This window comes from Salminus brasiliensis, chromosome 6 (genome assembly GCF_030463535.1).
Source record: "Salminus brasiliensis chromosome 6, fSalBra1.hap2, whole genome shotgun sequence".
Taxonomy (NCBI): domain Eukaryota; kingdom Metazoa; phylum Chordata; class Actinopteri; order Characiformes; family Bryconidae; genus Salminus; species Salminus brasiliensis.
In genome coordinates, this window is record NC_132883.1 from 45179510 (window position 1) to 45193269 (window position 13760).

The 13760-nt window shown below is 45.1% G+C and overlaps 1 protein-coding gene across 1 annotated transcript in view; it reads left to right on the forward strand.

The window, feature by feature from the left end:
• Positions 1 to 11859, forward strand: part of LOC140557792 (actin filament-associated protein 1-like 2) — a 37119-nt gene extending 25260 nt beyond the window's left edge. The window contains exons 6-15 of the mRNA XM_072682574.1: positions 135 to 311; positions 474 to 566; positions 1153 to 1249; positions 2937 to 3151; positions 3276 to 3379; positions 3481 to 3601; positions 4242 to 4332; positions 7539 to 7711; positions 9381 to 9491; positions 9714 to 11859. Coding sequence (XP_072538675.1) covers positions 135 to 311; positions 474 to 566; positions 1153 to 1249; positions 2937 to 3151; positions 3276 to 3379; positions 3481 to 3601; positions 4242 to 4332; positions 7539 to 7711; positions 9381 to 9491; positions 9714 to 9740 — 1209 coding nt within the window. The 3' untranslated portion in view covers positions 9741 to 11859. The remainder of the gene's footprint in view (positions 1 to 134; positions 312 to 473; positions 567 to 1152; positions 1250 to 2936; positions 3152 to 3275; positions 3380 to 3480; positions 3602 to 4241; positions 4333 to 7538; positions 7712 to 9380; positions 9492 to 9713) is intronic.
• Positions 11860 to 13760: the final 1901 nt, after the last annotated feature.

A 13760-nucleotide genomic window follows, 5' to 3' on the forward strand; every position in this document is an offset into this window, starting at 1 on the left:
CTACTACATAATAGCCAGAGTAGTGCAGAGCTTCGGGACTGGAGTGTTGAATAAGTGGCTTCTCTGTGTGTGTGTGTGTTTGTGTGTGTGTGTGTGTGTGTGTGTGTGTTTGCGTGTGTGTGTTGTGTTTTCAGTGTTTTAAGTGTGCTAAAGACCTCCACCCTCTGCTGGAGATGAATCTGAGGGGCTGCCAGGTGGTCTATAAATCCAAGCACAGTAAGAAGATGCAGCATGAGCTGAAGGTAGTGTCCGGCTCCGACACGGTCATCATGGGCTTCCAGAGCTGCAGCCAGGCTGAGGAGTGGAGAAAGGTCAGATACCTGCCTATACCAGTACATACACACGCAGACAGACAGACAGACAGACAGGCAGGCAGACAGACAGACAGACAGACAGACAGGCAGACAGACAGGCAGACAGGTAATGAATAAACATGATATATGTGTGCTGTTATTGTGTGTGTGCACCTGCAGATCATTGAGGAACTCAGCGGCTCTTCGTATTTTGAACCAGAATCCCAAAGTTCCTTATCTTTACTGAAGAGTGAGAGACTGGACTCTTGCAGGGTGAGCTCTCACACACACACAGCCTCCTCTGAGTGTACTGGACTGACCTACTCTGATCTCTACAGTGGAGGTGAATGGAATCAGGCATTGGTCGCCATGACTACAACAACATAGATACAGCCCATAATTTATCTCCTCTCCAAACCCACCATTGCAGCTACACGAGTCTTCTGAGTTTTATATGGAATGATGATGATGATGATGATGATGATGATGAAGGTAAAATAGTGAATAGAGAATCTGAACTAATCCAGTTTTAGGGACTACTTTCTGTAGCTGCACTACACCCTGCAGCATGTATCCCTCCACCATTTTAATGATCTGATTTTAAAAGCAGGTTCTAGAGCCGAGCTCTTCTCAGAACTCTGGTAGAACCGTGTCTCAGGCATCAGGAAGCGTCTTCATCACCATTAGGTGAAGAACTTTCTGTGAGGAGCTTTTAGTAGAGCTTCAGACGTCTGCTTCCCTTCACCTCCACTGTAGAACCACAGCTCTGACTGGGGGAGGGTATCTAGAACCAAGAGTTTGTGGAACCGGTAGTCTAACAGAGTCAGTATTGACTTTATCTCTCTGTCTGTCTCTCTAGTCAAGCACAGTCCTCCACACCGACTCAGATGAGGAAACGCTGTCTGGACTTCCGTCTGCTGTCAGCAGCATGGAGATCAATAAAGATAAAGACAGAGGTGAGGCCGTATTCCCCGTCCCGGTTCTGTTCCCCACACACAACCACCAGTAGAGCTGAGAACCTTTGATCCGAGCTGCGTTAGTGTTCGAAATTTACGCTAATATTAATAAACTAGGAAACTGGTGGTCAACTTTGACCCATCCATACTGGCAAAGCAAGTTTTTACACACAAGCTCTGTTCAATTAGCTTGGTCACTTTGAAGGGGGTGAATGTTTATGCAATTGCTTATTGTTTTTTTTATGTAAATTCTCTAAAAAAAACTCTATTGACCATAATTGCATTTATAAAAGCAAAAGGCACTGTACACAAAATTACAATAAACATAATTTCCAAGATAATAAAATAGAAAAAAAGGGATTATTAAAGCTTCTACAGCAGTTCTAAGAGCGCCCTCTTGTGGACAGTATGTTGAATGTGAGTGAGTAATTTGAGAATTTCCCCACTGTGGGACTATCTTATCTCATCTTAAGCAAACCCCCCCCCCCCAAGTTCATACATCATGGTTTATTTCATTTGTCGTGAAAGTTGCAGTTTCGTATAGCGCCCCCTTGAGGTAGTCAGTACAGTCTCTAGTGTGTAAACGATAGTGTGTTCAATGTGATTGTCCACACACACACACACTCACATGCACACAGACACTCTACAGCTGTTATAAACGATGATGACTACAGTCCTCGTCCGATCCACCATGATTTCATAACTCTGGCCATCTGTTTGGTCAGTGTTGTGGCGTCCTCCGCTACGGCCTAAATTCCCAGCATTCCTCTCAGGACACGGCACACTGGGCCCGTTGTGTGGAGAGAGATTCCTCTGAGATTCAATTGTCACCTTTACGGTGAGGGTGTGAGGGGGTCACCCTCAGTGCTGCAGTACTGCTATACAATACAGAGCCATGACAACTCAAGGACAACACTACAAAGACAAAAGTATTGGGACACCTGCTCATTCACTGTTTCTTCTGAATTCAAGGGTATTAAAGAGCTGATTCTGCTTTTGTTGGAGTAACTGTCTCTACTGTCCAGAGAAGAAGACTTTCTACTAGATTGTGGAGGAACATTGCTGTGGGGATTTGATTGATTGCATTCTATGACAAAAGTGTTAGTGATGTCAGGATGTTGGATGATTGACCACAACCCCACCACCATCATTCCAGAGAACACAGTTCTTCCACTGCTCCACAGCTCAATGCTACTGGGGGGCTTTACACCCCTCTACTAGCCCACCCCTGGCAGTATGATGCCAATAGGGTCATGATGTTGATCTGCTCCTGCAGAGAGTCCTATTCTATTGGCAGTACTTCTCTACAGAGACTAGACAAGCTGTGCGTGTGTGCATTTGCACATTTGTGTCAGCAACTGGTGCTAATTAATGTAGATGAATGCATTACAAGGAGGGAGTGTCCACAAACATTTGGACACAAAGAGTATTACTGTTATTACTTTATTGTTCAGTTTCATTCACATCTCTCCCTGTCTCTCTCTCTCTCTCTCTCTCTCTCTGCCCCCCCCCTCTCTCTCTCTCTCTCCCTCTCTCTCCCTTTCTCTCTCTCTCTCTCTCTCTCTCTCTCTCTCTCTGCCCCCCCCTCTCTCTCCCTCTCTCTCTCCCTCTCTCTCTCTCTCTCTCTCTCTGCCCCCCCCCCCCCTCTCTCTCTCTCTGTCTATATCTCTCTCTCTCTCTGCTGTAGCTGGGTATCTGAATGTGTTGATGAACTGTCAGTGGCAGTCTCTGTGGTGTAAGGTGGAGGACGGTGTTCTGAAGATGTTTCGTGATGACGTGTGTGAGGACACCCCTCAGTATACGGTCCAGCTGCGGGGCAGCGAGGTCCGGCCCGGTCCAGACACGGCGCACGCCTACCGCATCACCATCCTGCAGCACGGAGACCAGGTGGCCGTTCTAGAGGTACTGACCAGAACAATCCGTAAACACCCTTACTGACCACTGACTTTGGGTATGTTAGGGTTGATTCTAATGTTATATGGCTGTTGGCTGTCTTTCATTGTGTGTGTGTGTGTGTGTGTGTTAGGCCAGCTGTTCTGATGATAAAGAGCAGTGGGTTCAGCTCCTGCAGGATGGGAGTTCCACTGCTGTTGGCTCTCCATACCAACACACCAGCCACGAGTCACTGAGGTACACACACACACCCACACACCCACACACACACACACACACACACACACACGCACACTTTCCTCATCCTCTTTCCAATCCTTATTTCCTCTCTCCCTCAGTGGCCTGAAGATCCGCCGGTTCCCCACATCCAACACCTACATGGACGACCCCTTCCAGCAGCTCTGCAGCAGCGTCCACTCACAGCCCATCTACTCCAACACCGCCATACTGGAGCACATGGTACAGTCTGGCTGTGTGTGTGTGTGTGTGTGTGTGTGTGGAACCACTGGCAGGACATTTGCTTTATCCATTATAGATACACTATATGTCCAAAAGTTTGTGGACACCCCTTCTGGGTGTACTGCCAATAGAATAGGAGTCTCTAAAGCTATTGGCACCATGCTGTCTAATTCCAGGCGTGGACTAGAGGGGTATAATAAAGCCCCCCAGCATTGAGCTGTAGAGCAGTGGAAGAACTACATTCTCTGGAATGATGGTCCAGTACTTTTGGGATGAGGTGGGGTGGTGATGATCCATCCAACATCCCCTCCCATGCCCTCACTGCTGTAGTGAAGTGTCTTGCTGGCAGATTGAGCCATTGTTTGTGGTTCTCCACCAACAATAGAAGGTGGCAGATCCCTCAAGCACGTCCTGCACAGCTCCTGAACACCAGTGTATGGCAGTAGAACATCTCAGCAGGTTGTAGGCTTAAGTGGAGCTCTTGAAGGAACCTCATTTAGCTTTGCTCTTCACCAGCTTGTAGACCACATTAAAGGTTATAGCTGGAGCTTGTTTAACATGATGTCACCCACTGTCACTAGATGTTATGTCCAGAAGAACAGCACTCTCAGACGTTCTGCTCGTTTTTCCTTTTTTTCAGTTTCAGAAACCTCACGCTGGTGGAAATGGAGAGTCCGTGTCATCATCAGATTCGGCCAACTACAGCAATAACGGAATCTTCAGTAACCCCGGTGAGTCAGCCTGCCCTGGGCTCAGACCAGCGGCTTTTGCTTATTCTATCATTTCACAGATAGATAGAATAGATAGATAGAAATGAAGGAAATTCCGGCTTGGTCAGGGCTGCTAGTCTGCTCCTCAGACGCTCCTCAGGAGAGACTGACTCATAAATAGGAATTCACCCACATACATCTGAACCTGAGAGCTGAGACAGTGCTACTCTGTAGATATTCCTTCAGCTGCCTCACGTTCATCAACCTGGTCATTCTGTCAGAAGCTCTTATTCTGAACAACAAACACCTGAACAGGAATATCAGTCACACATCACTGATTGGATAAAACAGCAACGAGCTCTAACTGATCCAAACTGCTCTGAATGAAAATCAGGAAAAAAACACAGCGCATCCAACAAGAACCAAAGGAAACATGGTAGCAACACCCTTGAAGCCACCTGGGATACTCTTAGCATCACCCACTTAGCAAACACCTGGGGTACCGTAGAATCCTCATGGAAACGTCTAGCAACCACCAAATCTAACATCTGAAAAAAACACAGTCCATCCAACAAGAGCCAAAGCTCCGCCCCTCTTTTATACAGTGGTAAAAACATGGTAGCAACACCCTTGAAGCCACCTGGGATACTCTTAGCATCACCCACTTAGCAAACACCTGGGGTACCATAGCATCCACATAGAAACAAAAAACACAGTGCATCTAACAAGAAAGACTGCGTTGTCTATCTTTAATACGGCATTTAAACCTAAACAAACAGGGTGGCAACACCCTTGAATCCTCCTGGGATACCATCAGAAACCACTGACCATAACATCCACCTAGCAACAGCCAAGCAACCATCTGGTATATTATTGAGAAAATGCAGCAATACAGACATGGAAGCAACACCTTTGAAACCACCTGGGATACCATTGCAAGTGTTTACTGTTTACTCCATCAGCCATAACATTAAAACCACTGACAGCTGAAGTGAAGAATGATGATCTGGGTCCAGTGGCTCCTGTCTGTCGAGGCGAGGGGTGGAGCTACATATCAGTCAGTGAGTGAACGGTCAGTTCTTGAAGGTGATGAAGGTGCTGAAGCAGGAAAAATGGACAAGCTTAAGAATCTAAAACCAAACTGTGATGTTTTAGACAATGACTGGGTCAGAACATCTCCAGAACATCAGCAAGCAGGTCTTGTGGGTGTTGTTTTTGCAGCGGTCAGTACCAACCAAAAGTGCTTCAAGGGAGGACAGTATGGGCACCCCAGACTCACTGATGCTCATGGAGGTGCCACCTCACACACCTACAGGACGTCTGTTCAGAGGTCTTCTAGAGTCCAGGTCTCAGCGGGTCAGAGCTTTGTGGATGGCATTGGGGGGCTACACTATACGAGGCATATATATGAGGTTTTAATGTTATGGCAGTAGAGCCTTACTCCTTACTACGTAGATTTCTGAGATAAAGTGTAGAGCGTGGGGGCAAAAGGGGCCTTTTCTTTTCCGCTGGACGTGCAGAACGTATGATTAGAGCCGAGTATGTGTGGCTGCACCGTTCACACACACATACACACACGCACACACACTCACATGCGTCTTCAGCAGAATACCATCAACTCAGCAGCTGCTTTTCATTTATTCAGCGCTAAATAATTATAGGGAGGCCGTTGCCGTTTACTCCGAACACCAAGTTTCCATACTTGTGCTGCTCACGACGTCCTGGAGCCTCAGCGCTCGCACGGCCCCCGACAATTAACATCTCACAGCTCCCGCTCTTCATAAAGCCTGATCATTAGCACTGATATCAGGCTCAGACCTCCAGCGAGAAGATGTGGAAGCTGTCTGAGCGGTGCAGCAGTACGTTCATGTTGGGTTCAGCTGGTTATTTCAATCGAGGCGCACATAATTACGCAGAGGCCGCCACCGAGTGGCACGTACCGGACGGTTTAATTACACAGCTTCCTGCAGAACTGCCGTTTACAGGATGGAGCATGACACTGCATCCAGAACCTTCCGTATTAAAGAGCTCAGATCTCACAGTTTTCCTACATTTTAGTTCATCTCCTGGATCCATCTACTAAAAACAGCCATATTTTATTTCAAATTTCTATCTGCTCAAATGACTAAAGTATTTGGACACCTGCTCATTCATCATTTCTTCTGAAATCAAGGGTATTAAAAGAGCTGATCCTGCTTCTGTTGGAGTAACTGTCTCTACTGTCCAGAGAAGAAGACTTTCTACTAGATTTTGGAGGAGGAGCATTGCAGTGAGGATTTGATTGCATTTAGTGACAAGAGTGGTGTAGGTGAGGTCAGGATGTTGAATAATGATCTCCACCCCACCTCATCATCCCCAACTCATCCCAAAAGTACTGGATGGAGCTCCGCCACCATCATTCCAGAGAACACAGTTCTTCCACTGCTCCACAGCTCAATGCTGGGGGCTTTATACCCCTCTATAGCCCACGCCTGGCATTATTAGGCAGCATGGTACCGATAGGGTCATGATGTTGATCTTCTTCTGAGAATTGAGTCCTATTCTATTGGCAGTACTTCTCTACGGGGACTAGACAAGCTGTGTGTTTTTGCACATCTGTGTCAGCAATGGGTGCAACTTAAAGTAACTGAATGTTTTCATTGGAAGGGGTGTCCACAGGCTCTCGTCCACAGGCGAGATCTTGTGAGTTAGTCTGAAGAACAGAGCTCGGTTCCTGGACACCCCAGCCAGCACACAACACACACACACACACACACACACACACACACACACAGGGAATCAGTGAGTCCTGTACATTCATAGTTTCGTAGTTTTTGGTCACAGGGGAAGCACACACACACACACACACACACATGCTTTTAGAGCTGCTCTGTGTAGAGGAGGAGAATATGGTATTTTCATGCTTTAACCCAACTTTCCACAGTCTGTCCCTGAACGGAAACTGGGAGAGAGAGAAAAGAGGCCACGAGGATCCACAAAAACCACACACACACACACACACACACACACACACACACACACACACACTCACACATACAAATGCACACACATGTTCACATGCATTAAGGAGGCTATCAAAATATCTGACAGCTTGTCCCTCCTGCTGACGTCTGTCTGTCTGTCTGTGTGTGTGTGTGTCTATCTATGTGTGTGTGTGTGTGTGTGTCTGTGTGTGTGTGTTTGTGTGTGTGTGTCTATCTATGTGTGTGTGTGTGTGTGTTTATCAGGGAAGAAATTGTGTGAGATGGAGCGCAGTGTGCAGAAACTGGAGCTGGCAGGAAAGCGGCGAGTGCAGCTGAGAGCGGGGTCAGAAGTCAACCTTGTCAATGTGGGGTCAAAACCGGCCAAGCGCTCCTCCTTCAGACAGTCCCTACTGCCATTCTGCACTGAGAGAGCACAGGTATATACTGTATATTCATATACATACAGAAGCCTATATACTAGAATTGTAGTTATATATGTGTAAGTATACAGCCCATTCATTTTATATGCATATATAGTATAGTATTATATATCCTATATGTGTTATATATGTGTATCATATGTTTGTAAGTATCTTTGTGTCATATTAACATGCAGAATGTGAATTATATATGTATATATGTCAGTAATAATGTGTAATAACAATATACCCCAGCTATACATATATATTCAATAATATCCCAGTATATATTGTATATATTTAAGTATCTATTTGCAATAATAATGGTAATATATATTTATATGATGTTATATATGCGATATATATATATATATATATATATATATATATATATATAGTATATAGTAGTATATACTTTATAACACTATTATGTAAGTTATATATATGTGATATTATTTATATTTGTGATATTATATATATATATATAGAATCTGTATGTCCCAGACTCTGACACTATTATTGGTGCACGCTCTGTAAATTGCTGCGAGACACTGTTCCAGAAGAGAGTTGCAGCTGTTGTCTCACACTGCCACCTAGTGTTTGGAATGTAAAACTCCCAACAACAACAACAACAAACGGCTGACCACCAGTGAGTGCAGGACAATCTCATTGCAGCCGTGAGGTCACTCTGACTCCTGCAGTTATCAGGGTGTTAATATTTAAACACAGAATTACTGATTAAACCACGCCCACTGAAGCGCATATTAACCTGTATAACCGTAATCAATAAGGACTGAGATGTAGGCAGGGCCGGGCCTGAAGCCTGGTGGCAGTGTGTGTGGGTGTGTGTGTGGTGGCTGTGTAATTACAGTGGGCAGGACCAGTGGCCACTTCCTCCCAGAGGAGCGGAGGACGGCACTTCAGCACTTACTGCTGATAAGACTGACTTCACTCACTGCAGTTTCTCAGGCTGGCTCTCGGCTCTGACTCACTCTGTGACTGATGAGCTCAGATGTGGCCAAAAGTTTGTGGATGCCGTTGTTCTGAAATTAAGGGTATTCGCTGGGAATTGCCCGCCGCCCTTACTGCAGGAACAGTAGATGGAGCTCCATAACCTCAGAGGGCCCAGCAGCCCAATGCTGGGGGTCTTCATGCCCCTCTTTTCCTGGGAAGTCTGTGCATGGGGGGCAGCCCTGCTGGCAGTGCACTGTGTACTGTCGTGTTTATGCTGTATGTCTTCTGTTCCCCTCTGTGTCACATTAAACAACCAGGCTAAATACAGACCACCTGCTCTCAGTCTGACCCTGCTACACACACACACACACACACACACACACAGCCTAATGTAATAACACTGAAACTAAACACACAGCAGAGCCAATCAGCTCCTTTTCATCTCTCTCTCTCTCTCTCTGTCTCTCTCTCTCTCTGTCTCTCTCTGTCTCTCTCTGTCTCTCTCTCTGTCTCTCTCTCTGTCTCTCTCTCTCTCTCTCTCTCTCTCTGTCTCTCTCTCTCTCTCTCTCTCTGTCTCTCTCTCTCTCTCTCTCTCTCTGTCTCTCTCTCTCTCTCTCTCTCTCTCTCTCTCTGTCTCTCTCTCTCTCTGTCTCTCTCTCTCTCTCTCTCTCTCTCTCTCTCTGTCTCTCTCTCTCTCTCCCTCTCTCTCTCTCTCTCTCTCTCTCTCTCACAGGGAGGGTTCCTGACTCCACTCCTCCGGAGGACGGCCTCGGCCAAAAACTCCCTGAAGAGGGCGCCCTCCGCTCTGTTTATTGAGCACGGCAAAGTCTTCCAGAGGAGGAAGGTGAGATTCTTCTTCATCATCATCATCTTCTTCTCCACTTTTGATGAAAAATGAAAAAACCTGGGCACCCTAGACAAGCTGGGTTCTGTATAGTCCTGAAAGGGTTCTCTGGCAGGTATTTGTACTGTACAGAACCATTTCTATAAAGTGTAAACTAATGTGTGTGTGTGTGTGTGTGTGTGTGTGTGTGTGTGTGTGTGTGTGTGTGTGTGTGTTTTGTAGGAGTGGGAAACGAAGGCCTCAGCTTGACATGGACTGATGGAGTGTTCTCCTCTGTACACATTCCCTCCCGCTCTGATCACTGTATTGCACTGAGAACATTATTAGAACTGGTCGTGTGGATCATGTGGATCATGTGGATCATGTGGATCACGTGGATCATGTGGATCGTGTGGATCATGTGGATCATGTGGATCATGCACATGACTGATTTTCAGGACTTTTCTGGTACTTTTTCCTCTGTTGTAACGAATCATCCCAGCGAATCATCCCTTCTACCTTTCCTCCACCACTTTCTTCATTTTCACTCACTCAGTCTGAATGAGTCCAACCCGGGTTTAACACACAGCTGTTTCCCTCAGCCTGACAGTAACCAAACAGCTGAAATGTATATACACACACACTAAATGGACAAAAGTATTGGGACACCTTCATATTCAGCTTACAGGAGCTTTTCTGACATCCCATTCTAAACCCACAGGCATTAATCTGGAGCTGGTCCCCCTTTAACAGCAGCAGGTCTGGAGCTCTGCTGCAGTTACTGAGTCAGTTGGAGGCTTTTCTGCACTCTGCCCTGAGCTCAGCACTCGGCCCTGACCCCGCTCTGTAACTTTACGTGGTCTGACTGACACTCGGTGGACACTGAGCTGCTCTCTGTGAGCTGTTCCTCCTAAACTCTTCCACTGTTCAATAATAACACCACTCACAGCTGATGGAGGAAGATCTAGGAGGGAGGAGATTTCACCAGCTGACTTGTTGTTGTTGGTGCAGCGGTGTCTCCTATTACATACAGAACCACGCTGGAGTTCAGTGAGCTCTTCAGAACCTCCCGTTCTTTCACTGATGTGTGGAAGAAAGACAGACTGCAGGACTAGAGGCTGGATTTATACACCTGTAGCTGAATGAGACTGAATCAGACACCTGAAGTCAGTGATTAAGAGGGGTGTCCCAATACTTTTGTCCATATAGTGTATATCTCCAGATTGTCTGAATCTGGGGTAAGAGGTCAATCATGCTCATCAGATTTTTTTTACCGAATTCATTTTTCTATGTTTTGTAAAATTAAGTGTGAGTGTTGGAATGTGTGTGTGTGTGTGTGTGTGTATGTGTGTAAGTGTGTGTGTATAAAACATTACAGATGTACACTACAGAATTTAGACTTGGGCTGAAGCCCAAATTACTCCATCATATCAAAACATTATGACCACCAGAATGCTCAAGACATTTTTACAACATTTTATTTCATTTCATTTTTTTACATATTTTTTAAATTTTATATTTATTAATATTTTTTTTACCCCACTTTCTCCCCAATCTGGATCACCAGCTACCCAGCCCATACATATTCTTCTCCTCCGACACGTGTGCTGCCAGCCAGCGCCTCTTTTTCCCAAACTGCCTCTGACGCAACATTACAGGGCAACCAGCACTTGTCTCTGATGCATCGGCCAGCAGACGCAGAGTGATGTGGGGGGAGAAAGTACCATCTACCCACCCTGTAGAGAGCGAGGCCAATTGTGCTCTCTCTTGGCCCCGGCTGCTGATAGCTAGCAGCATGACCGGCATTCGAACCAGCGATCCTCTGGTCATAGCGACAGTGCCTTATTCTGCTGAGCCATGTTCTAAAACTTTTGACTGGTTGTGTAGCGCACCTTTGTAGAGGCATTTCAGTCTCTGAAGTGCAGTATTTACCTGTGTGTCTTTATCTGTGTGGACTTTGCACTGTTTTGGACCAGAAACCGACTCTGTATGTGTGTGTGTATGTGTGTGTGTGTGTGTGTGTGTGTGTGTGTGTGTGTGTGTGTGTGTGTGTTTCATTTGACAGGAAATTCAGGATAACTGAAGTGTGGTAATCAGACAGTGTACTCACAGTGATAATTAGGAGTAATTACCTCTTGTTTATGGACTGACTCCAGGTCTGTGGTAACGTCTCAGCGATGTTTATTCTTGTGCACATATTTTATATGAAGGTCTTTTTTCTAACGATGTGCCTTAACTCTGATAATTCCCCTAAAGGACGCGGGAGGCGTGGAGTGTGTTAGTGTGTGATGTTCAGGGTGGAGATTGTGGCTGATGGTGTAAATATAATAACTGGTATGAGGGAAAATAAAAACACATGATGGACATATTTGTACGTGTATAATAAATAAAGCAGCGTTAGATAAACTGCAGCGTCGGCTTTTATTCGTGTGGAGAGAAGATCCTGGATGTTGCCAACATCAAAACCACATGCCACGATGCTGAGTAGCTCCCCCTTGTGTCAGTAAGACAGCTCTGCTCATTGGAGGCATGGACTCTACAAGACCTCTCTGAAGGTGTCCTGCTGTGGTCTCCGGCACGGTGTCCTCATGACCTCAGTTGTCCTTCCTTAGAGCACTTTTGGTAGGTACTGACCACTGCTTGCTTGTTCTGACCCAGTCATTGTCTAGAACATCACAGTCTGGTTCTTGTCAGAGTATCTCAGATTCTCCTGCTTCATCACTTTCCTTCATCACCTTCAGGAACTGACTGTTCACTCGCTGACTAACAGATCCACCTAAACTGCCCACAAGGGGGCGCTGATATTGCTTGGTCAGCTTTTAGTGCTTCACATTAATGACACTGTGTTTCCTCGTTATTTATTTATTACCCAACCCGGCCGGTGAGGAGAGAGAGCGCCACCTACCCACCCTGGAGAGAGCAAGGCCAGCTGTGCTCTCTCAAGGCCCCGGCTGCTGATGGCTAGCAGCGCGATTGGGATGTGAACCAGCGACCCTCTGATCACAGTGACAGCGCCTCAGTCCGCTGGACCACCAGGGGCCCCCGTTTTCTCATTATTCTATAAGATGTTTTAAATCTACTAAACCCATAACCCGACAATAAATATGAATAGATTTATTGATTGATTAATTGATTGATTGACACTTAAAACCTTACTTTGTGTGTGAAGAACTGTGTAATCAGGTAAATAACCATAGAAACATCTAAATGGTTCTGTTGATACTAAAGAACCCTTAAAGAACATTTTAATAAGTGTAGGACAGTAATTAAACTGTAATTAAATAATAAGCATGTTTTAATTGGTAATTGGGACCCCTCTCTTTCCACCACTCATGTGTCAGACTGCTGCAATATTCAAACAGACTCTATAACCAATCACAGTGTTTTGACTGTGTGCTGTGAGCAGTCTGACCAATCACAGCGCTGGATGTGTGTGTATTTGTGTAGTGACAGTATACTGGAGGCGGGAGGAAGCTTGGGTATTATCTGTGAGTGATCTTTGACCCCTCCTGCTGCAGTGAGCACTGGCTGAACTGGTTTAGAGCTGAAACTGGAATCCGAAGCTGTCTAAAGGTTCAGCACTCTCCCTGAAACACCAGTGACAGCACAGCTCTGCGAACGGAGCTTTACAGGCATCAAAACGAGTGGATACTGAACAATTCATACTGGATACCGCAAAAGCCATAGCAATGATTCACTGTAGATACTGAACAATACACAGTGGGTACTGAATCATTCATATTGGAAACTGAATAATTCATAATGGATCCGGAAAAAGTCATAGAGGATACAAAACAATTCATACTTAAAGTATTCATAGTGGATACTAAATAATTCATACTAGTTTCTAACTAAGTCACAGTAGATACTGAACAATTCCAAATGGATACTGAATAATTAATAGTGGATGCTGAATAATTCATAGTGGATACTGAACAATTCATAGTGGATATTGAATAATTTATAGTGGATACTAAATAATTCATAGTGGATACTGAATAATTCATAGTGGATACTAAATAATTCATAGTGGATACTAAATAATTCACAGTGGATACTGAATAATTCATAGTGGATACTAAATAATTCATAGTGGATACTGAATAATCCATAGTGGATACTGAATAATTCATAGTAGATACTGAATAAGTGATTGCTGATACCGAGTAATTCATGGCAGTTACTAAATAATTTGCACTGGATACTGAATAATTAGTCAATACTGAACACTTCATACTGTATATTAAATTATTCATAGCAGATACTAAATAATTCATACTAGTTTCTAAC